This window comes from Emys orbicularis, chromosome 16 (assembly GCF_028017835.1).
Source record: "Emys orbicularis isolate rEmyOrb1 chromosome 16, rEmyOrb1.hap1, whole genome shotgun sequence".
NCBI classification, from domain to species: Eukaryota; Metazoa; Chordata; order Testudines; family Emydidae; genus Emys; species Emys orbicularis.
The window spans coordinates 26586943-26613877 of NC_088698.1; the positions used below are offsets into that span (position 1 = coordinate 26586943).

Genomic DNA, 26935 nt, shown 5'->3' on the forward strand with positions numbered 1-26935 from the left:
ACCCAGTTGTTAAAACATATTATTTCCATTAAGCAGATACTTGAAGGTCATTCCACTCTCCCAAGTCAGGATGAAATTAGGCAGTTTTTTTTAAAGACCTATGTAATTTACTAATTTGGCTCCTTTGGTGCCACCTAATTTCTGTGGTAATTATTTAATTAGAAAGGTTTAAAAAAAAATATATATATATATATATATATATATGTATTATATACACTATAAACACTGCTGGTTCCTATGAAATAATTACCATCTAGAACATAAATGTGTATTTAATGAGACATCAATTTGAAATCTAAAAAATAAAAAGTTAAAAAAATAACTGAAAAGTATTTCAGGTCTTACATCTGCCTCAGTCCTCCCTGTCATTTTTTGATGTTTACAATCTCAACAAAAAAAATTTTTTTTTTTTTTTTAAGTTTCACTCTCCCTTGTTGCTATATGAAAGAGCCATGTAAACTGGGAGAACTGATTGACCAAAGAAGGGAAGGACTGAAAGAGATTATACAAAAAGTAGATAAACTGGAAAAAAAGAGAAAAATAATTTTATTCTCTAGTCCAGGGGTGGGCAATCTATGGCACGTATGCCGAAGGCGGCACGCGAGCTGATTTTCGGCGGCACTCACACTGCCCGGGTCCTGGCCACTGCTCTGGGGGGGTTCTGCATTTTAATTTAATTTTAAATGAAGCTTCTTAAGCATTTTAAAAACCTTATTTACTTTACATACAACACTAGTTTAGTTATATATTATAGAAAGAGACCTTCTAAAAACGTTAAAATGTATGACTGGCACGCGAAACCTTAAATCAAAGTGAATAAATGGAAGACTTGGCACACCACTTCTGAAAGGTTGCTGACCCCTGCTCTAGTCTCTTTCTAGTGATTTTAGGAGTTACTTGTAACAATAGTAAGTAACACATTTTCAGAAAGAAATGTGATCTTTGTTGACTGATATTTTGGAGAAATTATGTATTATGAAGCTAATACAATACAAAAGGACAGTAAAAGTATAAGCGATAAAATGTTTTCTAATGTAACAGAGCTGCTGCTAGGGTTGTGTAACTGTGGAATTTAGTAAATATGCCACTATTTAAATACACTGTCCTTTTTCATCACCATCCAGCTAATGAGTTCAAATGCATTATAAACATTAATTAAGCCTCACAATACCCTTGTGAAAGAAGAAGAGTATTATTCACAATATACAGATGGGGAAACTGAGACACCAAGAACATAAGTGACTTGTAATAGGCTACACACCTGGGACTAGAACACAGGAGTCAATCTCCTGGTCTAATCATTAAACATCATCTCTTCCGTCAAAAGCATTTACTACATTTATAAGCAATTCTCAGTTTTTAAACAGGCATTAACATTAATAAGAATATAAGCACAGCCTAGGGTGACCAGATCACCCAAGTCAAATATCAGGACGCGGGGGGGTGAGGGGGGAGTGACGCGCGGGGGGGCATGGCGGGGAGGGCACACAAAAAACCCCACCCTTCCTCCACAAGCGCTGGAGGGAGGCCCAGGAGACGCAGGGGAAGCGCGGGGCCAGGGTGAGTGAGAGTCCGGCCTGGCCCCGAGCAGGCAGGATTCAGTCGGGCGGTAGGGAGAGTAGGGGGGCGGCCCGCGGGGCCAGGCAGCGGCTGTTCTCCCCCCCTGGGCAGTGGGACTCGGGAGCAGCCGCTCCTGCAGCTCCCACTGCCGCGGGGGGAGGAAGCGGCCGATGGCCAAACTCGGCGGCTGCGGCTCTGGCACCCGGGCCCGAACCCCCCAAGCCTGGGCCTGCTGCGGGGACCCAGCAGCGCGCACGCTGCGCCCAGCCCCTGGCCAGTCGCGTCTGGGCTGCTGCCCAGCTGGTGCTATCCCGGGGCGGCCCCGGAGTGGGGGCAGCAAGCCCCAGCCCCCCCGTCCCGCTCGGGTCCCGCAGGGGAACGAACGGGGCTGGGCTGCTGATGCCTCCGCCCCGGGGCCGCCACGGGATAGCACCAGCTGGGCAGCAGCCCAGACGCGACTGGCCAGGCTCCGGAGCATTTCCTTGTTTGTCCAGTGTCCCGACCGCACATCGGTCGGGACGCGGGACAAACAAGGAAATATCGGGACAGTCCCGATAAAATCGGGACGTCTGGTCACCCTAGCACAGCCATACTGAGTCAGACCAAAGGTCCACCTAGCCCCGCACCCTGTCTTCCGACAGTGGCCAATGCCAGATCCCCAGACACCATCCTGGCTAATAGCCATTAATGGACCTATCCTCCATGAACTTATCTAGTTCTTTTTTGAACCCAGTTATAGTCTTGGCCTTCACAACATCCTCTGGCAAAGAGTTCCACAGGTTGACTGTGCATTGTGTGAAAAAATACTTCCTTTTGTTTGTTTTAAACCTGCTGCCTATTAATTTCATTTGGTGACCCCTAGTACTTGTGTTATAAGAAAGAATAAATAACTCTTCCTTATTTACTTTCTCCACACCAGTCATGATTTTATAGATCTCTATCATATCACCCCTTAGTCGTCTTTTTTCCAAGCTGAGAAGTCCCAGTCTTATTAATGTCTCCTCATACGGCAGCCGTTCCATACCCCTAATCATTTTTGTTGCCCTTTTCTGAACCTTTTCCAATTCCAATACCACATTGCACGCAGTATTCACGATGTAGGAGTACCACATCTATGGATTTATATAGAGGCAATATGATACTATCTGTCTTATTATCTATCCCTTTCTTAATGATTCCCAACATTCTGTTTGCTTTTTTGACTGCCGCTGCACATTGAGTGGAGGTTTTCAGAGAACGTCCACAATGACTCCAAGATCTCTTTCTTGAGTGGTAACAGCTAATTTAGACTCCATCATTTTATATGTATAGTTGGGATTATGTTTTCAGTGTGCATTACTTTGCATTTATCAATATTAAATTTCATCTGCCATTTTGTTTCCCAGTCACCTAGTTTTCTGAGGTCCTTTTGTAGCTCTTCACAGTCTGCCTGGGACTTAACCATCTTAAGTAGTTTTGTATCAGCTGCAAATTTTGCCACTTCACTGTTTACTCCTTTTTCCAGATCATTTATGAATATGTTAAATAGGACTGGGCCCAGTACAGATCCCTGAGGGACACCACTATTTACCTCTCTCCATTCTGAAAACTGACCATTTATTCCAACTCTTTGTTTCCTATCTTTAACAGTTATCAATCCATGAGAGAACCTTCCCTCTTATCTCATGACAACTTATTTTGCTTAAGAGCCTTTGGTAAGGGACCTTGTCAAAGGCTTTCTGAAAATCTAAATACACTATATCCACTGGATCCCCCTTGTCCACATGCTTATTGACCCCCACAAAGAATTCTAATCGATTGGTGAGGGATGATTTCCCTTTACAAAAAACATGTTGACTTTTCCCCAACAAATTATGTTAATCTATGTGTCTGACAATTTTGTTCTTTACTACAGTTTCAACCAGTTTGCCTAGTAATGAAGTCAGGCTTACCGGCCTGTAATTGCCAGGATCAGCTCTGGAGCCCTTTTTAAAAATTGGTGTCACATTAGCTATCCTCCAGTCATTTGGTACAGAAGCTGATTTAAATGATAGGTTACAAACTACAGTTAGAAGTTCTGCAATTTCACATTTGAGTTCCTTTAGAACTCTTGGGTGAATACCATCTGGTCCTGGTGATTTATTACTGGTTAGTCTATCAATTTGTTCCAAAACTGTCTCTAATGACACCTCAATCTGGGACAGTTCCTCAGATTTGTTACCTAAAAAGAATGGCTCAGGTTTGGAAATCTTCCTCACATCCTCAGCCATGAAGACCGATGCAAAAAATTCATTTAGTTTCTCCGCAATGGCCCTATCGTCCTTGAGTGCTCCTTTAGCATCTTGATCGTCCAGTTGTTTAGCAGGCTTCCTGCTTCTGATTTACTTAAAAAGATTTGCTATTACTTTTTGAGTCATTGGCTAGTTGTTCTTCAAATTCTTTTTTGGTCTTCCTAATTATATTTTTACACTTCATTTGCCAGAGTTTATGCTCCTTTCTATTTTCCTCACTAGGATTTAACTTCCACTTTTTAAGGGATACCTTTTTGTCTCTCACTGCTTCTTTTACTTTGTTGTTTAGCCACGGTGGCACTTTTTTTGTTTTCTTATGTTTTTTTAATTTGGGGTATACATTTAAGTTGAGGATCTATTTAAAGTTTCCATGCAGCTCGCAGGGATTTTACTTTTGGTGCCGTACCTTTTAATTTTTGTTTAACTAACTTCCTCATTTTTGTGTAGTCACCCTTTCTGAAATTAAATGCTACAGAGTTGGGCTGCTGTGGTGTTTTCCCCACCACAGGGATGTTAAATTTAATTATATTATGGTCACTATTACCAAGCAGTCCAGCTATACTCACTTCTTGGACCAGATCCTGTGCTCCACTTAGGACTAAATCAAGAATTGCCTCTCCTCTTGTGGGTTCCAGGACTGCTCCAAGAAGCAGTCATTTAAGGTGTCAAGAAACTTCATCTCTGCATCCTGTCCTGAGGTGACATGTACCCAGTCAATATGGGGGCAGTTGAAATCCCCCATTATTATTGAGTTTTTTATTTTTATAGCCTCTGTAATCTCCCTGAGCATTTCACGGTCACTATCACCATCCTGGTCAAGTGGTTGGTAATATATCCCTACTGCTATATTATTAGAGCATGGAATTACTATCCATAGAGATTCTATGGTACAGTTTGGTTCATTTAAGATTTTTACTTTGCATTTTCTCATCATATTCTACCCGTATTTTATCATCTTCCATCCTCTCCTCCTTACTAGGACATAGAGAATCTCCATTAATAGATCCTCCCCTAAGAGATGTCTCTGTCTGAACCACGTGCTCCTCCGCACCTGTCGGCTTTCCCCGCAGCCTTCAGTTTAAAAACTGTGCTACGACCTTTTTAATTTTAAGTGCCAGCAATCTGGTTCCATTCTGGTTTAGGTGGAGCCCATCCTTCCTGTATAGGCTCCCCCTTTCCCAAAAGTTTCCCCAGTACCTAATAAATCTAAACCCCTCCTCCCTACACCATCATCTCATCCACACATTGAGACCCTGCAGTTCTGCCTAACTGGCCCTGCGCATGGAATCTCACTGGCCCTGCACGTGGAACATTCTCAAACTTTATCATGGTTTAATAACTGGCTGTCAAATTTCAAATTTTTACATTAATGCTCTTGTTGCATAAATGTGAAAAGTGTCTGAAAACAGTATAATTTCTAGTTGTTTTTAAAGATTCAAATGCATAAATAAGGACTAAACAGGTTTTTTTTAAACTGGAAGTGAAACAGTTTCTCTCTATGGAGGCATCTGAATGCTGTGTTTCATCATCTGATTGACTTTATAAGCCAACTAAAATACGGGATCAATCATAAGAAAGCTAACAGCCCCTAAATGCCTTATCAAACTATAGCAGAATGAATACAGAAACCTTGCATTGAAATGATTAGCAGGCAAAGATAGCAAATGTGACTTATTACCTTTGTGGTCTTCTTAGGCCAGGCTACCACAGGGACCCCCGAAATGGCAAGATTCTGGTCGTCATCAGCATGTTCCTTCAGAATGTTCTGTTTCAAATGAAAGCAGCTTAATTAGTCAGAGAGCTATTTTTGAACTTAAGAGATGAATAGTAGGAAGAGTGTTACTTCTGTCTATCTAGGTTAACTTTGTGGTTGTAAATGACTTGATAATGTCCAAACCTCCAAACATTCAATCCACTGTAAACCTGCTAAAATTCATGGTTCATTTAAAGTGAAATCTTCTGCAAAGAGTGCAAAGGAATTACAAATCTCATCATGTATATTAATGGAAAATTAGGTTCCATTTAATAAAAAACACAACATACCACGCATGGGTGCTTGTTAGACAATGTTCAAAGGCACATGAAGAACATTGTCCAAAAGCAATGAAGCCTTATGAAGACAATGGAAAGACCCAAGTCCACCAATACTACCTCCTGCAGTCATAAGACATCTTTTTGTTTTCTGTTTATGCAACACCTAGCACAATGGGGTCCTGATCCATGACAAGGGCTCCTAAGCACTATGGAAATACAAATAATTAATAATCACCATCATCAGTTGCGTGGGACACAGCTATCATCAGGGTATCTGAGTACTTCAGATACCAGGCGCTTAAGTCAAGATGGAGCATTGCAAATTGTAATCTGTCAGCTCCATCAGCATTCAGATGAAGAGCACTGTCATCTCCACTGGCAACTCTACACCTATTCTTACCTTTCCTGTGGAAATCTGCTCAATTTTTTGTGAATCGGGTAAAGCCCTCAGGTTTCTGAACACTTACTAACAAAGCTTCAGACAACGCTTAATACCCTGGCCTCAAATTGGCTTTTTTTCTGAATGCTTTTGTTCTAATGCTCTGTACTGGATGTCTTGCAAGTGGGTTTCACTGGCTCATACTGCTTCTGCCATGGGGAATAGTTTTCATTACCATGTAACTCAACATAGAGACATGGGATTATTCTAATTATAAATTGTCTTTATATATAATACATTGTGCTAGTGGGAATATCCATAATCAGTTCCCTGTGCTTATCCCTATATTTACAAACTGAGCGGCAGAGTCCTCCACTTTGGATTCAAGTATCTATAAACAACCACTGAAAGAGTCAAAAGTCTAACAAAGATTCCACTGATCTGCTGAAAACTGAAGCTCAAATGAGTCTTCATAAATTTAAAAAAAAAATCATTCCAATAAAGTAAACAAGATCTGTGCGTTGAAAATTACCTCATATTTGAATTGACAAGATAACCACAGACATGTCAATGGCGTTGCTCCCAATTACACTAACTTCTTGAAAAAGCTTAATTAGATAACAATAGACACAAGGCATCCCCAGTCCCCAGAGTGGAGTTTTAATCATTAGAAATTTCACACACTATATAAAAGGATCTTAAAATACACTAATTGTTTTTAATAGGAAATGCACTTGGAATAACACAAAGAAATTACACATGCTGTCCTTTTGTAAAGAGCAAACTGAAATGGGTGATGTGGTGCTATGTAGCCAAGGACCAGATCGCGGCCCAACCAACAGCCTGAGCACAGCAGGCAGTGGCACATACCCAGATAATGCAGTAAGACATCCTACCAGGAGAAGGCAGGATGCCATATGTAGAACTGGTTTAAAGCACCATGGGGGAATGTTTGCTGCCTTCGCAGAGCAAAAGATTCACGGGCTAATGATTGTTGTGCATACGGATAGGAGCATATAGACATCTGTACTGTGACTCGGTCATGTCCCTTACTGCACTTTAAATGGCATTAGGCAGGCAGATCGCCTAGTCTTTTGTGCACCATGGCAAATTTACAGTCTGGATCCTCCATCCCTTTTTGATAATTGCACAAAAATATGTGACTGCCTCAAAACTTTCTCCTCCCTGCAGAAACATGCAGGCACAGGCAGGATCCAGCCCTATGTCTGGATATTTATGTCTCTTTGCTGATTGAAGAGTCACATGACTATAGCTAACATCATACATGCCACAAAAACAGCTCTCTCTGGAAGAACCACTATTGAGATTGTAAAGCAAGTGCTGCATGTCTGGACAATCTATTTGTCAGAGCTGGGATGCTTAAAAGGACATTTATTCACAAGTGTTATCTGATAAAAATTGTAAACTGTTAATCTCATTATTGTTTGTAACACCCTCTTAGAAGCTTAAAGGCAAAATTACTTTCACCACCAGCTATGTGCATTTTGGCAACAGCTCCTTGTATGTCGAGGATGCAGTTCAAACTTTCTGTAACAGTTTTTAAAGCCTCAAAGAGTCTGGGACTTGAGAGGTTTCCACCACATAACCTAGCGCTGCAGTTAAGATCCTTATTATAGGGCAACACCTAGCTGGGAAATTGATATAAAAGAAATTAATCCTGATTTGCATCCACGTGACAGGGCAACCAGGTCCATTGTGTCTTACCATGAGCACAGTCACCACCATTTAAAAAAGCAGTATTTCTTGGCAATAGAGTAATGGATTTTTAAGGGAGACTGGGACTTGTTGGATAAAAAGATTGTGATCGGGAGCCAGGGGAACTGGGAATCAAGCAGGGGTAGTAGGGAGATTAGATGAGGAGCCAGTGGGAATGGAAAATGGGAGACTGGCTGCGCAAGAAGACGGACTGGAAACCAGATGGGAGGCATGGGGGACAGAGGGATGACTGACACAGATCTGATGAGGAGTCAGGGTGTGGGGAGGGGGAACTAGGACTAGCTGGGCAAAAGAAACGGGCAAGGAACTGGGGAGACTGAGACTGGATGAGGGAGAGAGTCCAGCCCTCAGATGGGGAGTCCACAGAGGAAGAGTAGGACTGGTTGGGCAAGGAGACTGGGATAAGAAGCCTGAGGAGTTCAGAGTGTGACTGCCTAGGTGAGGAGACTGGGAAAAGTAGCCAGGGTGGTGAAGATACAGGACTGGGACAAAGACAAGTTGGAGAACACAGGGGAAGAAGGAGGTCAGGTTTGGGGGGAACAGGGGCAGAAGGAGGGCCTGTGGTCACTAGAGACTATTTCCCTCCAGAATCTAGAATGGAACCCAAGATTTCCAAGTCTCACCATTTCCTCTGCTGTCAGCAAATGTGTGTGAAACCACTGGCACAGTGTGTCTCATTCCCTTCTAGTGCCAGCCCACACACAGGATGATAGCCTCCACTATTACAACGTACTATTGCTATTAGTTACTCTGTTAAGCTCAGAGGTCTCCGTGGAGAATCTAAAGAGTCCAACCCTGCTGATAAACAATGTGGGTGTCACTCTGATGCCATGTGATGGTGTGATAGGGCCCTCAGTGGCTAGGCAGCTTAGTGGCTAGATCGTTGGTTAGGGGGGCTGTAGGGAGACCTGACCCCTCCTTCTCCCTCAGGACCTGGCCCAGGGTCCTGTATTGCTCAACCCCTAAACAGGGGAGATGGATCTTCCTCCCCATCCAGGCCTGACATTGGCTGCAGGTATAACAGGGCGGGGCTAGCTGAACCCACAGGTGTTCTTTAATCCCTGCTGTGCCCGGCTGCAGTCTCTCTGCTCCTTCACAGATAGATTTTTTTTTTCCAATTTTCTGTTTTAAAAACCACAGGAAATTACACACACAAACTATGCTAAAGGATTATTGAAGTTGCAAAGTTGAGCACTCAAAAGTTCAGAAATGCCAGAACTAAGATTGCCTGTACAACCTAAATTTTGTCCCTTTATGCATGTGTTACAATAGTCTTTAATTACATGATCACATACTAATTTTTCCACAGGACCCTGTTTCATTCAGTGTACAAGATGGAAGGTTCTGAATTAATGAGCAGTTATTCAATATTTTCTTTTCTCCTCTCTGTTCCATGTGTGGCCCTAGGTCTTATTAACTGCACACTAGTCAAATCCTGCTCTGAAGACAGAATTATTAATTTCCACATTGGCTTTTTTATGATGCTCATCACTATAATACCAAGTGATTCACAAACATTAATTGATCTGTTTTCACACTACTCCTGTGAGATGAGTGGGTAATATTATCCCCATTATACATATTGGGGAACTGAGGCAGAGAGAGATTAAGATAATAAATGTCCACTAATTTTAGATGCTTAATTTGACATGCACAGGACCTGATTTTTCAGAGTATTTTGCATTATACAGCACTTTGTGTTCAAAGCACAGCTCTGATCAAATTCAGCAGTTTAACACTTCTGCAAATCTGACCCTAGGGTCTCAAGGCAGGCATCCATAAAATGAGGAACACACATTTAGTGAGCTCCTGTAAAAAGTTTGAGTTAAGTGACTTACCCAGCATCACAAAGGAACTCTGTGGCAGAGGCAGGGATAGAATCCAATTCTCAAGGATGGCTTTCAATTGCCTTTAGCCAGGAGACCCTTCTTTCTCTTTCTGCAATCCTCTGCCTCATTCGTTACACACCTTCCAATTTCTGAAACAAATGAGGCAGGGGTCCTACAGAGAGCAGTTTACTACACAATCCTGATTTATCCCCAGTGCACCAACCATCCTGTACCCTGAATGAGGCTGGCGTTCTGTGGAAAAAATACCATGCAATCATATAATTGAAGACTGTACCATAATCTATATGCACAAGGAGGGCAAAACTGAGGTTTCATAGGCAACCTTAATTCTGGCATTTCCTAACTTCTGGGTGGTTTCCACTCTTGGGCAAGGATGGTGTCCCTAGCCTGCTGGCCAGAAACTGGGAATGGGTGACAGAGGATGGATCACTTGATGATTACCTGTTCTGTTCATTCCCTCTGAAGCACCTGGCATTGGCCACTGTCAGAAGACAGTATACTGAGCTAGATGGACCTTTGGTATGACCCAGTATGGCTGTCCTTATGTTTCTTTAATGTCATTTTTTGTGTGTAATTTACATGCTACAAAAAACAACTTTTCTGCACTCAGTTTTGAGACAAGCATATAAAGAAACAACTTCTCTGAAGGGATATCCAAAGATTCTGCTGCATCTGTAAAGTCTCAGATGAGTCTCTTCTATGTGTAATAATAAAAAAAAGTATATTATAGCAGGTTCATTTCTTAATGTAGTCCATTCAAAGGATTTTTTCTATATAACATTTTAGTCTTCTTTATGCTTCAGGGAGACAATATTCTCTGGAAAACAGGATATGGGTAATTAAACAGGGGAGACAAACTACTTTATTCAGTGATGTGGAGTTTCACAGAACCAGTTGGGGTAAATCATATACAATTCATACCCTCCTGTCTTAAGCAGGGATACATTTAGATCACAGGAGATTGGATTACTGTTCTGTATTGCAAATACAACTTAATTAGCTACATAAAGCCTATTTGTTAATCAAGTAGGAGACCCTTTGAAGTGAAGTAATTCATTTTCCTGATAAGAAGGGACACTGAAAACTAAACTTGTGTAAGTTCCTTACACATCATATGAGCTCCTAAGTCATCTGACACTATTAAATGGGGACACTACAATCAGGAAAGGTGCCACACTAACAGCCCTGGAGATTGAAATCCCATTTATTGACAAGACAGATGGACAGTGCCAGAGTAAGCCTCCCCACACTGCCTTTCCAGTGTGGCTCTATCCAGAAAAGAGGAGAGCTCAGCTCGACACTCAATTCAATCCTTAACTTATCTGACAGCAAGGGAGTCGATTAGTGTTGGTTGTGTTTTTGTGACATGGATGCCTGTCCACTGAGAGCTGGGCTCAGACCACTAAGTGCATTTCCTAGAGGCCTCTCAACTCCTATTAGGTGGTAACAACTTTCAGTCACTACCAAACAAGATTAGATCTGAACAAGTGACCCAGAATCAGAGATGAAAGACTACATCCAACAGGTCAGAGAAAGTAGTGGAGTGTGTTGCATGCGCCCTATACTAGGACATACACATAAGTATTAAAAAGTATATGCACACATATGCTCCTGCACGAAATCTGTAAATTAAAAATACATCCCTAAACATTGGCTGATCTGTCATATATAGAGAAAGCATCCCCTTGTTAGCAGTTGATCAAAAGAGAAGAAAGAAAACTGAAAAATAATGGTTCCCAAATTGTGGTCCATGGATTGCTGACTGGTCACATGGTGATGATTCCGCTGCCTATTTTCTTAACATTACTTTCCCATGTAAGCCGTTGCTATAGCTGCCCCAGGGCTATTATTCTATTGCCAGTGGGATGGAAATTAGTCTATGCAATTGTGACTGGGAGGGGAGATAATCCATGAAACCATCATGGTCCATGCACTGAGGAAGTCTGAGAACCCATGCTTTAAAAAATAAAAACCCAACCCCACCTCAGAAAAGACCATAAAATTGGGATCTCTCAGTGCAGATAGGGAACCAGAGTAGAATTTGTACTGAAGCCAGATAGTAACAACCTCCTTGGCAGCACCAGAAGCTGAAATCATTCAAAGACTTTCCAAGCCAGGTACAGCAATGATGCCTGCTGAAACAGGAGTGTTCTTGCTTTCTCTTGGCAACAAACTCAAACTGGCATGTTCAGAGAACTCATCCTCTCACTCTGTGGACAGAAAGAAACAAACTCCACATAATGCACTTTGAGGAAGAGTTCTCTATGCTGTGTGTGTGTGAAGTTAATAGTTAAATGAATTCTTACATCTCCCCTTCTGTCCTTGATATCTGCCACTGTCACTGCAGTTCTCACAATGTAATGAACCAGGCAGACATATGGGGCCGGCACCTTACTGTCTGTCTGACTGGAGTCCCTCAAGTTTTTGAATCTTCTTCTTCTGGAAGGTGACCAAAAGGGTGTTCCCTTCAGGCTGGCAACCAGACATCTGAAACGACAGTCTTGATGGTGTTGCCAAGGCATTCACTGTATCTGGCGGTCTGTGGTGATAAACTGCCATGGTTTTTAGTTTCTTCTTAGATAATATTTTCATGCTACATGAGATAACCAGGACCTCTCAGTAGCCTACCAAATTCCCAGCCTGGAATGTACTCTGTTTTTATCGAAATCTGAGTCTATGACAGAAAATCTTTCATTCTAAACTTTAACATTTCCACTGAAAACTCTCTCATAGCCTTTCAAATTCAAGAAGTTAGAAGTACAGAGAGCTTAATTTGCCCCTTAGCTACACCTCTCCCCAAATGCCTTCTTGTTCTCCAGCACCTTACCTTTGGTTTAAAAATCAATTCTCTATATATCTCATGGTTGCAAATATAACTTACAGAATGTGAGCTAAATTTAATCAACATAGTGATGCCTGCCTGAATTTGCAATGAACATAAAATAATCACTCCAAGAGATGTTAGCTGACCCAGTTCATCTCAGTGAAGTGTTAACTCCCCAGTGATGCTAATTTAAATGTCAACATTGTTGTCTATTACACTACTGATCAAAGCACGAAGGAAGGACAGAGATGATATTTTGAAAATCTGCACAATCTACTAGAGTGACATTTCATTTTGGTGCCCCAAGAGGATGAAACTTGGGATATATTGCCCCTTATTTTTCTCCCCAATCAAGAAGGAGCCAAACCTAAGTACCTTAGCAGAGCATCTGAGCTCCAGCAAGGGGAAACCAAGCCAAAGGACCCCAGCACAGTCCATAGATATATACAAACCCCACTGAGGGACAGCTGACAACACACAATCATATTTTGAACATCTGCACAGTTTACCATAAGTAGCATCTCAGTTTGGCATTTAAAAGGATGCAGATTATTTTGTAAGTGGAGCCTGGTTTGTGGGTGGAGCTTGGATGAGTATCACAACCTTTCTTCTCTGCCCAATTCAAACCCTGGTCTTGGGGCTTAATTCTGATTTCAGATTATATAGTGGTAGATCACAAAGCAGCTTGTGAAATCAATTACCATGATTATGTGCAAATATACAAACATATACACAGTAACCAATTGGAGGGATAGCTCAGTGGTTTGAACACTGGCCTGATAAACGCAGGGTTGTGAGTTCAATTCTTGAGGGGGTGATTTGGGGATTTAGTTGGGGATTGGTCCTGCTTTGAGCAGGGGGTTGGACTAGATGACCTCCTGAGGTCCCTTCCAACCAAGTTTGTGGAAGATGGCTGGGCTACACACTATATGTTTATAGTCTTTTTATTTAAATGGCATTTGGGCTGCTTCTAAGCAGCTGTGACATAGTTTATGTTGAAAAAGTACAGACCCTATACTTCTAAAACATAAACACACAATTTTCTTCACAAGACATGATAAGTAGGACACATCTTCTCTACTCTGTGGTGCAAAGAATAATAAATAAAACCACATTGTCCAGAGAGGCAGCAATGACTAGTGGTCAAAGCACAGGAGTGGGGGTTACTACTCATCATTCCAAATCAGAGCAAATGATTATGAATGGGTTATACACTTTAAAAAAAATACAGAATTTAGAAAGGAAGGGCTAATAGAAATTTTAACCTTGCTTTTTCTAGCTGAAACTGCTCAAACATGAATTATTAAATAAATAAAAATAATACACTAATGGATTCATCCTCACATCACCTTTGTGAGGAAATATGAATATCCCCATTTTAGAGAAGGGAAAACAAAAAGAAACAGAGATAAAATAACTTACCTAAGGTGACAGAGTTGGGACTAGAACCAACTAGACCATGTTGAAAATTAGGTTTTTTGCCTATTCTTGAGATTTCCCCTTTGCCCCTAAACCAGATGAGGTCACCACTCCTGCACAATCCCAGATGCTATGTCAATTACCTACAGACTAGTTCTGTTTTAGCAGCCGCTCACTTATCCCACCATCTCCAAGGAAAGTACATTATACCAGTAGGCAATAACCATCTCGCTGCAGAGGACAATGGGGGAAACAAAAAAAGAGAAGGGGGGAAACTAAGGAAAGAAAATGCCAGTCAGAAAGTTAGATGGGTCTGGTTTTTGCACCAGGATCAAGTATTTAAATCTTGTAGATTTCATTTGTGTCAGCTAATCAGACATATCTGAAAGCACAGTGGATTAAAAAGGCATATTAAAATACATGGATACATATAAAATAGGACTCTCTCTATGTATGTCTTTATGTACATGAGCTATACCATGCACTGTTATTGCAAGGGTACACAAACTTTGTGACACTGAGGGCAGTTCCAACCAGAACGGACCTGATTAAACAGATCAGATTGTAGATGTCCATATCCGTAATATGGAGAAGGAGTCTATGCAGACAAGAAGGCCAACCAAGCAATATTCTCCTTCCAGATCTGAGTGGCATTCAGATCAGGAGGGGAGCGATGCGTGCTAGGACTTGTCTCCGTGGGCTTCCCTCACATTGAGGACAAGTGTTTGCATAACTCTAGAGGCCTCACTTTGTGTACTTTTATTGTGTGCACGGCCTATGGAATATACATTTTATAACTTTAAAAGCAGTTATACCCACCTTCATATCCTCCAGAAGTGCCTGAGGATCCTCAATACCTTCTGGAACACACTTCTTGTTCTCTGGGAGAGATTCAAGTTTTTCTACTAGGGCTTTCAAACCTTTCAGTTCAAACTCTGTGAGATGAGTCCATTTGGTTGAGACTTCGGTAGCTGGCGACCCTGTTGGTGTTTTGGGATAGTCCGTGGGAGTTGCTGACTTTACACTGTCATCTGACTCATTGGACAAAGTTCTTTTGAGGTACCTCATTACTGTGGCTTTCTGTTTTTTCCCTGCAACAGCCTTCCCTTCAGAGTGTGTGCTGTTGGGCGAGGAGGAACCATCAGCCAAGGACTTTGTGTTCTTATCCAAATTGTCTTCCTTCTCCTCCCGGGTAGGAGCATCACAAGATTCTTCATCCATGTCTAACCAGGAATCTGATGAGAAGCTGTCTACGCTGGGTTTTCTTGTGGCATCTGAAAGACACACAAAGAAAATTAAATCTTTATCCTGCTGAATTTACAGCTTAAATAGTCCTCCTGTCAGGACTAGCGATCACCTGATTAGACTGGCACATGGTAGTGCCTGGTAACTCTTACACACATCTAGGAAGTGAGTTTTGTTCAGATAATTTAAAACTGATTTTGCTGTGTTTCATTAACATCTATTTCACGCAAATGACTGAACAACTTAGGAACAATATGGCTTTTTCAAAAAGTTTCCATCTCCAAACTCCCTCAGTTAAGGGTAGAAGAAAAAAAAAATCACAATTCATATATTTGAGATGTATCATTAATTTTCCAGAAAAAACAGATGAGATCAGATTTGACATTCTTCATATTTCTAAGCTAGAAACACAAGCTGGGGGGGGAAGAAAAAAAAAAAAAAAAAAAAAACCTTAAAAACCTTATTGCTATTCTTTCAGGCCTTCTTCCTTTACAGGTCATCGTCAATAGAATGTATAACTACTTGGTTTTATATGGTATCTGTCATCCAATAACCTTAAAGCACTGCAAGAACACTCATTACTTCTTTAAGACAGAACAATACTATTATGCCCATTTTAAAGATGGAAATCTGAAGCACAGAGAAGTGAAGTGACTGACCCAGTGTTACACAACTGTATAACCATTACTACACCTCTACCTCGATATAACGCTGTCCTTGGGAGCCAAAAAAATCTTACCGCGTTATAGGTGAAACCGCGTTATATTGAACTTGCTTTGATCCACCGGAGTGCACAGCCCTGCCCCCCCGGAGCACTGCTTTACCGTGTTATATCCGAATTTGTGTTATATCGGGTCGCATTATATCGAGGTAGCAATGTATTATGAATACAGCCCCAAATGCATGCTGGTTGCTTTATAGATAAATAGAAGAACAAGAGGCTGAATGCTCAAAGAGAGTTAGCCTCCTAACTTCTATTTAGGCTCCCATGAAATCAATGGAAGTTAGGAACCTAACTCTTTTTGAGCATTCAGCCCAAAGTCCCTGGCTCCGAAGAATTTACATTCTTAGGTCTAGTCTACAGTAGGCTTTTCCCCTGAAAATGCCCACTGTTGCTGACCCCAGAACAGCTCCAATGATGACAGCATTACAAGAAGGGTACTGGTCAAGGCTCCAAAAGCCTTTTAACTGCAGATTTGTTTATACTTGCTTTTCTACAAAACAATATGGTTATGTCTACACTAGCACTTTCCCCATTACTACCACTAGCAGAGATGAACTGGTGTTAATTGGTAGGAATTTCTGGTTAAAAATGCTAGTGTAGGCAGCACCCAACAAAGTCAATGGGACTTTTGACACTGACTTCAATGGGAGTAGGATCCGGGCCATGACAGACATTATATGCAAAAAAAAAAAGAAGAGATACAGCAATAAACATGTGACTGAGCAATGAAGTGTCTCATTTCCTTGTTTTCATTTACTTATTTTCAACCGTCTAAATTCTGAGTCTTTCCACAGTTTCTCTTCACCCAAACCTTTTATTTGAGGAAGGACTAAATAAACACTAAGGCTATGTCTAAATTAGCACTTCACTTGGTATAAAGTATGTCACTCAGGGGTATGAAAAAAAATCCTCTGAGTGACATAAGTTACACCAATAGAAGCGCCGGTGTGGACAGCGCTATGTCAGCGGGAGATGCCCTCCCACCAGCATAGTTACCATCACTCATTGGAGATGATTTAATTATGGGAGCTGATGGGAGAGCTCTCTCCTGTCAGCATAGAGGTTACACAGCTGTGTCAGTACAGTTGTGCTGCATTAAGCTTGCTAGTGTAGACATGGTCTAAGTAAGGACTTCAGGATTTGGCTGCATTATAATAATAAGCAAACTTCTCACAAATAATGAAGCAAAGAATCACAGAGATTGGAAGTGAACCTCTATGACAGAGAAGGTTCTGACTGTGAGTGAAAGAATGTGCCATCATCTCCTCAGAAAACAAACTGTACTTACTAGCCGGAAAACAGAAAGATGCAGCAAGCAGACAGTTGTTGCTTAACTGCTAAATTCAGACATGCTGGGAAAAAATCCTCAAAGTTTTGTCTACGCTGTGAAAACAAGTTCAGTTAGGTAACACCTGACAGAAATGAAGGGGGAAGTTACATTTATCAAGGCTACTGGGCTATTATTTCAAACTTAGACATCACAGAATGTTTTCCTCACAATCTTATTAGATTGAGAATTATTTTGGGGGGAGAAGGTTTAAACTGATTTTCTGAAGAACAAGACAGAAGCTTAAAAAAATAAAAAATAAAAAAAAAAGTATTGGGCCACTGACCCAGTCAGGCCCTGGTTACAGTGAAGGTAAATATCCTCCTTCTTTCTATCCCCTTCTCTCTGTCCCTTCCAATACACACTGCTCCTGTAAAGGCTTTAACATAATCAAATTCAATATTTAGTGCATTGAATTGTTTATTCGGTGTGATATAGTGATGAACACCACCACTCAGAAGCAGCCACTTCCTTTGGTTCCTGCTAAAACTCCCCAGTGCCAGGCTGCCCTCCTAGGGTCTGTCTACACTAGGAAATGTAGTATCAGAAAACACGTTAAGCTAGCGTATTTTAATTAATGCACAGTTAAACACCACTATGGTTACCCACAACCAGCTAACACTATTTTTCCTTTGTCCACACTAGGTGTTCATTCATAGGCCTCAAAATGCTTTACGAAGCAGGTAAAAGTCATTATCCCCATTTTCAGGTGGGAAAACGGAGGAACAGGAAGGGGAAATGACTTGCCCAGAGTCACCCAGAAAACCAGTAGCAGAGCCAGGAATTTGACCCAGTTCTCCTGAGTTCCAGTCTGGTGCCCTATCCCAGAGGCCACACTGCCTTTCTGTTAATTAAAATATTCATAAACACATTTTCTGATCATTTAAATTTCAGTAATGTTCGCTACTTCACAGCTGATTAAAGTATGGAAGTCCTGTCTACCCTGGGGGATTTTGGTGATTGGTGGCCAGTGTAGCTGCAGCAGAACCCCTGGTGTGGGCATGGAAAGCAGTTATAATTGCAATTTGCACCAGTGCAACTTCGTCTACTTGAATCTGTGGTCATGTGGAACAGTGAAAATCGTAGCTTACACTGACTTTGCTGCCTACACTATGTTTTTGTATAGGCGCAGCTATGCTAGGTGCTTGCCACTGACAGCTGTAACTGGGGTAGGTCACCTAAGAAAGGAGAGGGAGATCATATTGTGACCATCTACAGCAAATGATGTTTTGGTGCCATTAGTGGGTGGCACGTGAGATACACCACCACCTTTTTATCTCTGATCTAATCAATGGAACGAAAAGGCCAGAGGGAAGGAGCGGAGCCCAGTGGGGCATCCTAACTCCGCTGATAAACCCAGACCCCACCCAACAAAGCAGTGGAGCCCGGGTCCACCGTGGGAATGACAGTAGGGCCAGGCACCTTCCTCCCCGATTACATCGGCTGCTGTTCCTCCCTCTGCTGGAAGTGATCTGCACTCAACCAATGTTGTTGTGTTGGTTACACTTGGTTCATGCCTTCCAGTCCTACACTTCTATGATTCTATGGTTGCAAGATTTTCTCTGTTACCACAAGGGCTAAAAATAATTTTTTTTTCACTGAAAGCGGAGATTCTCTCAGCATGTCACAGCTCTGGGAGCTGGGACACTAGGCATGTGTCCTAATGTGCTTATGCCTCAGTGGGCAGTGTTATTCAGCATCTCTCCACATCCCCACCTGGTGCAAATCTTAATGGAGCTGAAGGGTTGCAGAGCAGCTCCCTGTGTTGCCCTGTCCCACTCCTCCAGTCTGTTTTACAGCTGGTGCAGGGGGAATTTCCTCAGCAGTTCTACTGCTCCTGGGGCTGGCTGTCTTCTCTTTGGGCTCTTTTTGCCCCATGACCTCCCCATTAGGGTTTTTTTCCCCCCCATTCTCCCAAGCATAAACAGGGAGTCTTGAAAAGGGATGATTTACAAAGATGAAGAGCAGGGCTCAGCATCCACTCATGCTGAGGCCCCTCGTGCTGCCTGACAGAGAGAATGTTGGAGGGAGAAAGAGCCAGGACGCTGCAACCAGAGACTGGCCATTACGGGTTCAGTAAGAGTTGAGGGTTGGACTTTTATGACAACACATCCCATTAGTTATGGTGTGCTGGGGTCTGTCCCGGGGTTTGTCCACCTTAGGCATTTTTACACAGTGCAAGCCCTCAGTGTAGATATACTCAACTGGTGTAGAGCAAGCCCCAAGCTGTCCAGGTACAGCACATGTACAATGGGGTTTGCACTGGTTCAGCTGGGAGGATTAAGATTAAGTGTTAAAGGGTTACCAACTGGGAGTTTTCTGTTTGCCTTGCTGAGTATGTTATTTGTTCCTTTTTCTTGTTTATAAAATCTCCCTAAAGGAAAAGACCCTGCTGACTGCAATTGTGGTTTCCTCTGCTTAGTCATTCCACCAGCCAACACTGCATTATAACTATTTTTAAAAGCTATTTTGTAGCCCAGGCTCCCACCTGGCATAGGTAAACAGTTTGAAGAAGAGATCTAACAGGGTTTGGTCCATCCCCATTGCCACTTTAAAGCCATGTTACCAGGAACATTGTTTAAATGGCCTCCACGCAAATGCATATGGGGCCTAATTGAGTCTTTTAAAATGTTTAAATGCTTTCTACTGTGCTTACTTTTTACAGCAATCTATTAAATAAAGAAGTGGTGTCTCCCAGCATCATGAACATGTGTAATCCTCTGTGAATTGAGGTCACTGCTTCATATGGCTCATCAGGGTTTGTGCCAATCAAGAACACTGCAGTATACAAACTTTACTTTCTTATCATCACATATTATCCTGAGAGTCTTTGGCTACCCCCAGACCTAGGATCACCTACTGTGGGTCTCCTCCTTAATACAATTCAAATCCTTTCAAAAAAGGACAGGGGAAAAAATTCTCACAAATATAACAATTCTGGATATGGAAAACGGAGAGACTCCGCGGTGTTGTAATCCAGAAAAAGAAAGGGTGGTCCGTCTTAGCACAGGACAAGGAGATAGGAACTCCCAATTTCTAAAGCAATAACTCTCTGTGTGGCCTTAGGCAAATCACAATCACTCTCCCTCAGTTTGGCCTTCTGCAAAACAGGGGTGATTATACATAGTTACCTTCTTCAACAGAGGATTAAGTTGCTAAGTTTCCCTTCAGCAGTACAGTGTGTTCAATATACACTCTTCTGCTGCAATTGGAATTGCCATTCACAGCTCCAAAGCCTGGCACTTTGGCCTGTCAGCAAGAGGTAGTGAGTGAGTTCTTTATAGCAGTCTTAAAAGGAAACGAGGGCATCGAGGAATCTGATCATATAGAATTTTCCCAAATAAAAATCACTTAACATAATCCATAAATTCTCTTTCAATGGGAAATCCACTATACTGTCTGTGAAGGAAAAAAGGAATGGTTCCTCCACCATTCCATATGGCACCTTTCTATTACCCATCAGGCTGTATGTACAGTCCAAGCCATCCTGTGAAACATCTTACAGTGGGAATCTTAAAAGCTACAGGATACAGAGTATTTTATGACTAGCGCCACATCTTCTCCCAATTACTCTTTGTCAGTTTAGTCTCAAGATTCACATCTGACTGAAGGACACATGTAGGTCAACTGCTGTTGAAAACATCCAACATAGACTCAACAATTCTAAGAATAAGAATCCTGTAGGCATTTCCATCTCGGAGCAGCACATGTTCAAATCTGGTAGGAAGTTCATATAGAGTGCCCTTTTTTATTCCAACTGGCAGGACGAATGCCACAGTCGGAGGGATATAAAGAATGAGATTCAGTGCTTTTACAGAAGCCTGTGATTGCTGTAATGCCATCACTTCCACTGAGCTCCTGCCCTCCTATGGAACAGATCAAAGCAAGAACAGACTCTCACATGCTAACCAGGATCTTAATCTAAGAAAGCTATTGCCTGGAAACTCATTCTGGGACTGAGGAAGGAGAGAGGAAGCAAGGCCTCCTTTTCTATACCACTTAAAATGTAGATGTTTTTCACACAGAGAGTAGAATACAGGGACAAGCTTTCAGTCAGGCAAGTATTGGGTCTCTGATTTTGTGCCTGCAATTTTGCAGGTGCAAATAATTGCAAACCGAAAAAAGAGACACACTTGTTTTGGAATAAGAAGTGTCCACATGCGGATTATACTGGTGTGACTCAACCGGAATAATTATATTAGTCAATTTCCGCATGTAGACCAGCTCTTAAGATTCAGACTCACCTCAGAATTTGGCCATCTTAAACTCAAAGTAGAAATATAATGTAACAAATCCACAAATGTAGTCATGGGACATGTACACCAACCCCCCACATTCTGTAGATTGGAACAGTACTCAAAGATCTCTATCACCAAATGATAAGTGAGATCAGGGAGGCAGCAAAATCTAGGAGAACAATCTGGATAGGTGACTTGAAATGGAGCAATATTAAGAGGAATTCGCATATGAGGGCGTATTCTGGAGAAGCTGTTTATTGATACCATCAGTTATACGTTTTTGAGCAGCTCATTCTGAAAAATACCAGACAGAGGGAACTGCTTTCTAGGTAGCTCTATCCAAACACAGGAGCTAGAGGATAGGATACTGAAATTAACACCTTTTTATACAAAAAATGTGTCATGGGATCTTTAACACAAGTGATCAGGACCTTGGTTTTCTGTTTCTTGCAAAGATGACACCTATCAGCAGTAAAGAGACATCTATCATCACTACTGACTCAAAGAAAAGTGCCTAGCAAGTTCCAGACACCACTTCTTACAGCACTGTTTTCTCTTTGGAGATTCTTCCTCCAAGTGCTAGCCATGCCCGACTCTTCTTAGCTTGTGAGATCCAATGAGAACACTGTCTGCAGCAGAGCAGATGCAGAATAAAAGAGCATATCTCCAGGGTAAAATACAGCAAACTATAAGAGCCAAAAAAAAAAAGCATAGTTAAGAAGTAGAAATCCAACACAAACCATAACAGGGAAGATATACGGTGGAAAAAGAGGAAATGTGAAGAAGCAGATAGCTACAAACATTAAGATTAACCATAAGAAATTTTTGAATAAGAATGCATGGAACTCAAGATGGTTTCCCTAGTCCAAGGAGTAAAGAGGACAATTAAAGCTACAAAGGAGTTGCAGGTAACCTTCTGTCCGTATTCACTACGGATGGTGATGGGGAAGTCCTTCCTCAAAGGAGCACCTCTTATGGAAATCAAGACATGGCATTAACAGAGAGAGAAGTCTCTAAGGAAAAGAGGAGGAGGCAACCTGAGGACCTCAAGAGTCCTGAAGGAAGTTTTAAAAAGTCAGAAATTCTGCTCCTTTGCCAACATCTAGTTCACTGAATCCTCTACATTTAACAGTTGTGCCTGAATGTTGTGGTGCCCCTGTTTTTAAAAAAAAAAAAAAAGCTACAGGTGATTCAACAATTACAGACCAGGCAACTTCACCTCAGTACAGGGAGCACAGAGTATAATTAAGAGCAGGATAGGAAAATATCCTAAGTAGTACAATATGACAGGGAAATAGAACAGAGAGGTATGATTTCTCTTGACAGGAGCTATGTTTCTGTTAGAATTCTTTGAAAAAAACAGCAAAATACCAAAAATGGGAATCCAGATGATATAATAAACTTGGCCTTTTGAACAGCAGTTAGTAAGGTCCCTCACACCTATATAATCAGTTAAAAGGTACAGTCCGCCAGGGAATAAAAAATAGATGATGACAAAGATGCATAAATAAATGTCTTTTTCTTAGAACAGAGAGAAGATCCTAGGAGTCAATGACAGAAATCAGCACTGAGACTGACACTGTTTTTGTATGCTAGTGAACTGAAGTTGAAGGTGGCAGCCAGGTGATAAAATATGCTGTAGACAGAGAGTAAAAAGTACACGTCTGTCCAAGAGAGCAAGGTCAGATTAAGATTCTAACATGTTTGAAGTCTGGTGGTATTAATATAATACACTGTCAAAGTGCCTGTAATCATGCCTCACTCCATTGCCTGGGACTCGTTTAGCTCACATAGCAGTGGTTTGTGATTTTACGGCTGAAGGTCCCAGGTTCTATCCCTGCTGAAAAATTGTAGCAGGTATCATTACATTAGGATCTGGAGTTTTGGTTCAGGTTCTAGTAAAATAGTAGGGGAAGAGAAATGTGAGACTCCAGAAGGGTCTAATCAAACTGGGGGATGGGCTCTTCATTAGCTGCTACTACCGATCTGCAAATGAAGATCAGGGAAGTAGAGAGAGAATCCAAAAAAGGAGGAAGAGAATCAGTACCTTCAGTCCTGCTCTGAGAAGCATTCCTATAATAATAAAGAAACCTTCACAACTGTGCAACAACAATCTAGAGTACAAAATTCAAGAGGAACCCTACAATAACAAACTCATGAACAACCTGACGACAAGTGTGCACTGCATGCGTGCGCGCGCACACACACACACTAATAACATTGCCATAACAAGCCAGTGTGCAGCTCCAGCAAACAGCCCTTCAATAACAAATCCATTTGTGCAGGATGGAAATAATGAAACAAATTCAAGCTTCCAACAGGTTATTGAAAATCAGGGAGAGTTAGATTTAAAAAGGATTTGGAAACTTATTTAAAGAATATTTGAGAAACCTTTGAAGCTATAGGGAAAAGGAGCCTTCCTTACAAAAAAACCCATTTTCATTCCCCAGGCCCAACAGCCAAGGAAGGAGACAACATGTCTCACTGTGGGGTTTGCCATGAGTGCAAGTTCCTTCCCACAGCACCCAGAGAGAGAAGGCATGCCCCATTCCAGCGCTCACTGCAACTTAGGCTTCCAAACTGTCCCACTCTTGACACAGGCCCCTTCTTCCTGCCAGGCTTGTGCTGTCCTGGCAGAGCCCCAGGGTGGATGAAAGGGTGCCTGTTGATCCTAGACAATGCGATAGTCACACAGTGGAGAGGGCCAGCATTCTTCTCAGAGAGATATAGAATTTTGCTCTTTAAATCCAAGTATTTCTATAGGCAGCAGTTCTTCAAAGCACCTCTGACTTGCATTATCCACCTCTTATTCTGATTGCTCAAACTATTACTGCTCTTCGGACTTGTTTTTACTGAGGCTTTTTCCCTTGAAGGCTCTAAGTGCCCTTTCCAGTTCAAACTCTAGAGAAGCAGCATGTCTCTCAAAATTGGGGGTAAGTCTGGAGGAAAACTGGGACCCAGTTAAAGATGGCTGCTCCCTTCATCCCCACCTAAGCACTGACTCCTACTCTATCACCCTGAATGCCCCATTTCTATCTCCTTCCCCACAATGAACAGTCTCTTTCCATCACAACATTTTCTTCCTGCAGCAGGCATCCCAGTATTCTGGATCCAAAATACAATTTTGAGTCTAAGGCTTGGTCTACACTTACCCCCCAAGTCGAAGTAAGGTACGCAAATTCAGCTACGTGAATAACGTAGCTGAATTCGACATACCTTACTTCGAACTTACCGCGGTTCAGACGCGGTCCACACGCGGCAGGCAGGCTCCCCCGTCGACTCCGCGGTACTCCTCTCATCTAGCTGGAGTACCGCAGTCGACGGCGAGCGCTTCCTGGTTCGATTTATCGCGTCCACACCAGACGCGATAAATCGAACCCGGAACTTCGATTGCCAGCCGTCGAACTACCGCGGTAGTGTAGACATAAGTAATTTTAGTGCTGTTGCAAAGGGCTGGACTGACAGCCCTGGGGACACCAAAAGTTCTCTTTGCATCCACAGAATTCCTACAGTATGGGCAGTGGCAGTCCAAGGTTCTCCATACTGCCTCAAACCTGGCCTAAAAGCACCATCTATAGAGCTGAGAAGACAACTTAATCTCCATGGCCCGTTATTCTGCTGATTCAGCCTACTGAGATTGCCAAAATGGGCCAACTTGGTGACAATTGTGTTTTTACATGACTTGGATGCCTCACCACTAGGAACTGGACTAAGGTCATGCCTATACTACCACTTATGTCAGCAAAACGTATGTCGCTCAAGGGTGTGAAAAACACACACAGCCTGAGTGACAAAAGTTTCGCAGGCATACGTGGTAGCGTGCACAGCACTATGTCAGCGGGAGAGCTTCTCCCACCGACATAGCTACCGCTGCTCGTTGGGGGTGGTTTAATTATGTCAACGGGAGAGTTCTCTCCCATCAGCATAAAGCAGCTACACAAGAGATCTTACAGTGGCACAGCTGTACCAATGTCACTGTAAGCTATCTAGTGTAGACATAACCCGAAACACATTCCGCATGGGTGACCAAATCACCAACAGTCACTACTGAGCTGACCTGGATTCACGCTGGTGTTTTAGATGGGGAAGGTTCCAGATCTTATGTTCAATCTCCTGAGCCATCCCATCTCCATGCACCTCATTCATTCTAAAACGTGTTGATTTCACTGTACAACTTAATGACCCTCCACCCCTGCCTCAGTGTCAGGAAGACCCTCTCTGGAGCACAGCATCTCTCATGCCAGCATTCTGACATCAAAGTGCTGCTTCTTTACTTTCCAAGGGATACAAGGACAGACAGTTTTGTCAATGGTTCTTTAAAGAGCTCCTTCCCCCAGAACAAAACCAGCCAGAAGCGAGGAGTTACTCAGCACGCCACACAGTATGCTTTGGGAGTTCCTGACTTATTAATCCTTCAGAGGAGGAGTTTGATGGCCCACAGAGGGGCTGCGGAATGGGACCCTCGATCCACAGAGATATGCTGAGATCTGCAGGGAGCTCCTTCAGACCTCAGAGTATCTTTGCAGTCAGTCAGCTTCTCCATGCTACTCTCTGGCAGCATGGCTCACTAAAGAGCGATGCTTACCACCCATGCAGCCCCTCTCACTGAAATGTCATGATGCATTAGGTGACCATTTATGTCCTGACTGCTGGCCATTCTCTCCAAAACGTCTGGGGCTCCCAAACACGTGGTATTCACAATGATGGCCAGCTATGGGAGTGGGGAAAAGGGTGGGATGGAAATACTTTAGCTTCTCTCTCCACTTCCAGATGCACCAGCCTGATCTAGCTGATACTTGTGCTACTTTCAGCCTTTCTGTGCCTAAAAGCAAGATGACGTGGCCCAGTGGCCCTTTGGAAATAAAATAAATAAAGCTGATAGGCAAGGCTAGAACTCTAGCTATACTGCTAGAACTCAAGCCTAGTCCAAGCTCATGTCAGTATCAACCCTTGACGCTTTCCCACTTTGATCCCATCCATCCATCTCTGCCACAGTTCACTTTCAGCTATTGTTTTAAAGGTTTCTTTGCCCTGCCTGCATCTAAGTTATTGATAATGTAAGTTTGTTTTGTTTTTTAAATAAACTAGTCACCAGTTTGGGAAAAATAAAACCAGAGATGTAAAAAAAGAAAGAAAAAAGAAGCCAGATTTAGTGGCTGCTTGTAATGCACTTTGTAGACGAAAAGTGCTATAGAAGTGCTAACTATCCAACCCAACAGAACAAATTTGCAATGCAGACTTTTTGGCTGCTAAGGTAATATGCCAAATGCAACAGTAAATCCTCAACTATTTGGCAGATCACTCAACACAAACATTACTGAAACCAAG

The 26935-nt window shown here is 42.2% G+C and overlaps 1 protein-coding gene across 1 annotated transcript in view; it reads right to left on the bottom strand.

Annotated features, from left to right (window-relative positions):
* Positions 1-26935, bottom strand: part of KDM2B (lysine demethylase 2B) — a 170767-nt gene that overhangs the window by 54687 nt on the left and 89145 nt on the right. Inside the window, exons 11-12 of the mRNA XM_065418043.1 lie at positions 14893-15347; positions 5509-5595 (exon numbers count right to left, since the gene is read on the bottom strand). Of these exons, the coding sequence (XP_065274115.1) occupies positions 5509-5595; positions 14893-15347 (542 nt within the window). The remainder of the gene's footprint in view (positions 1-5508; positions 5596-14892; positions 15348-26935) is intronic.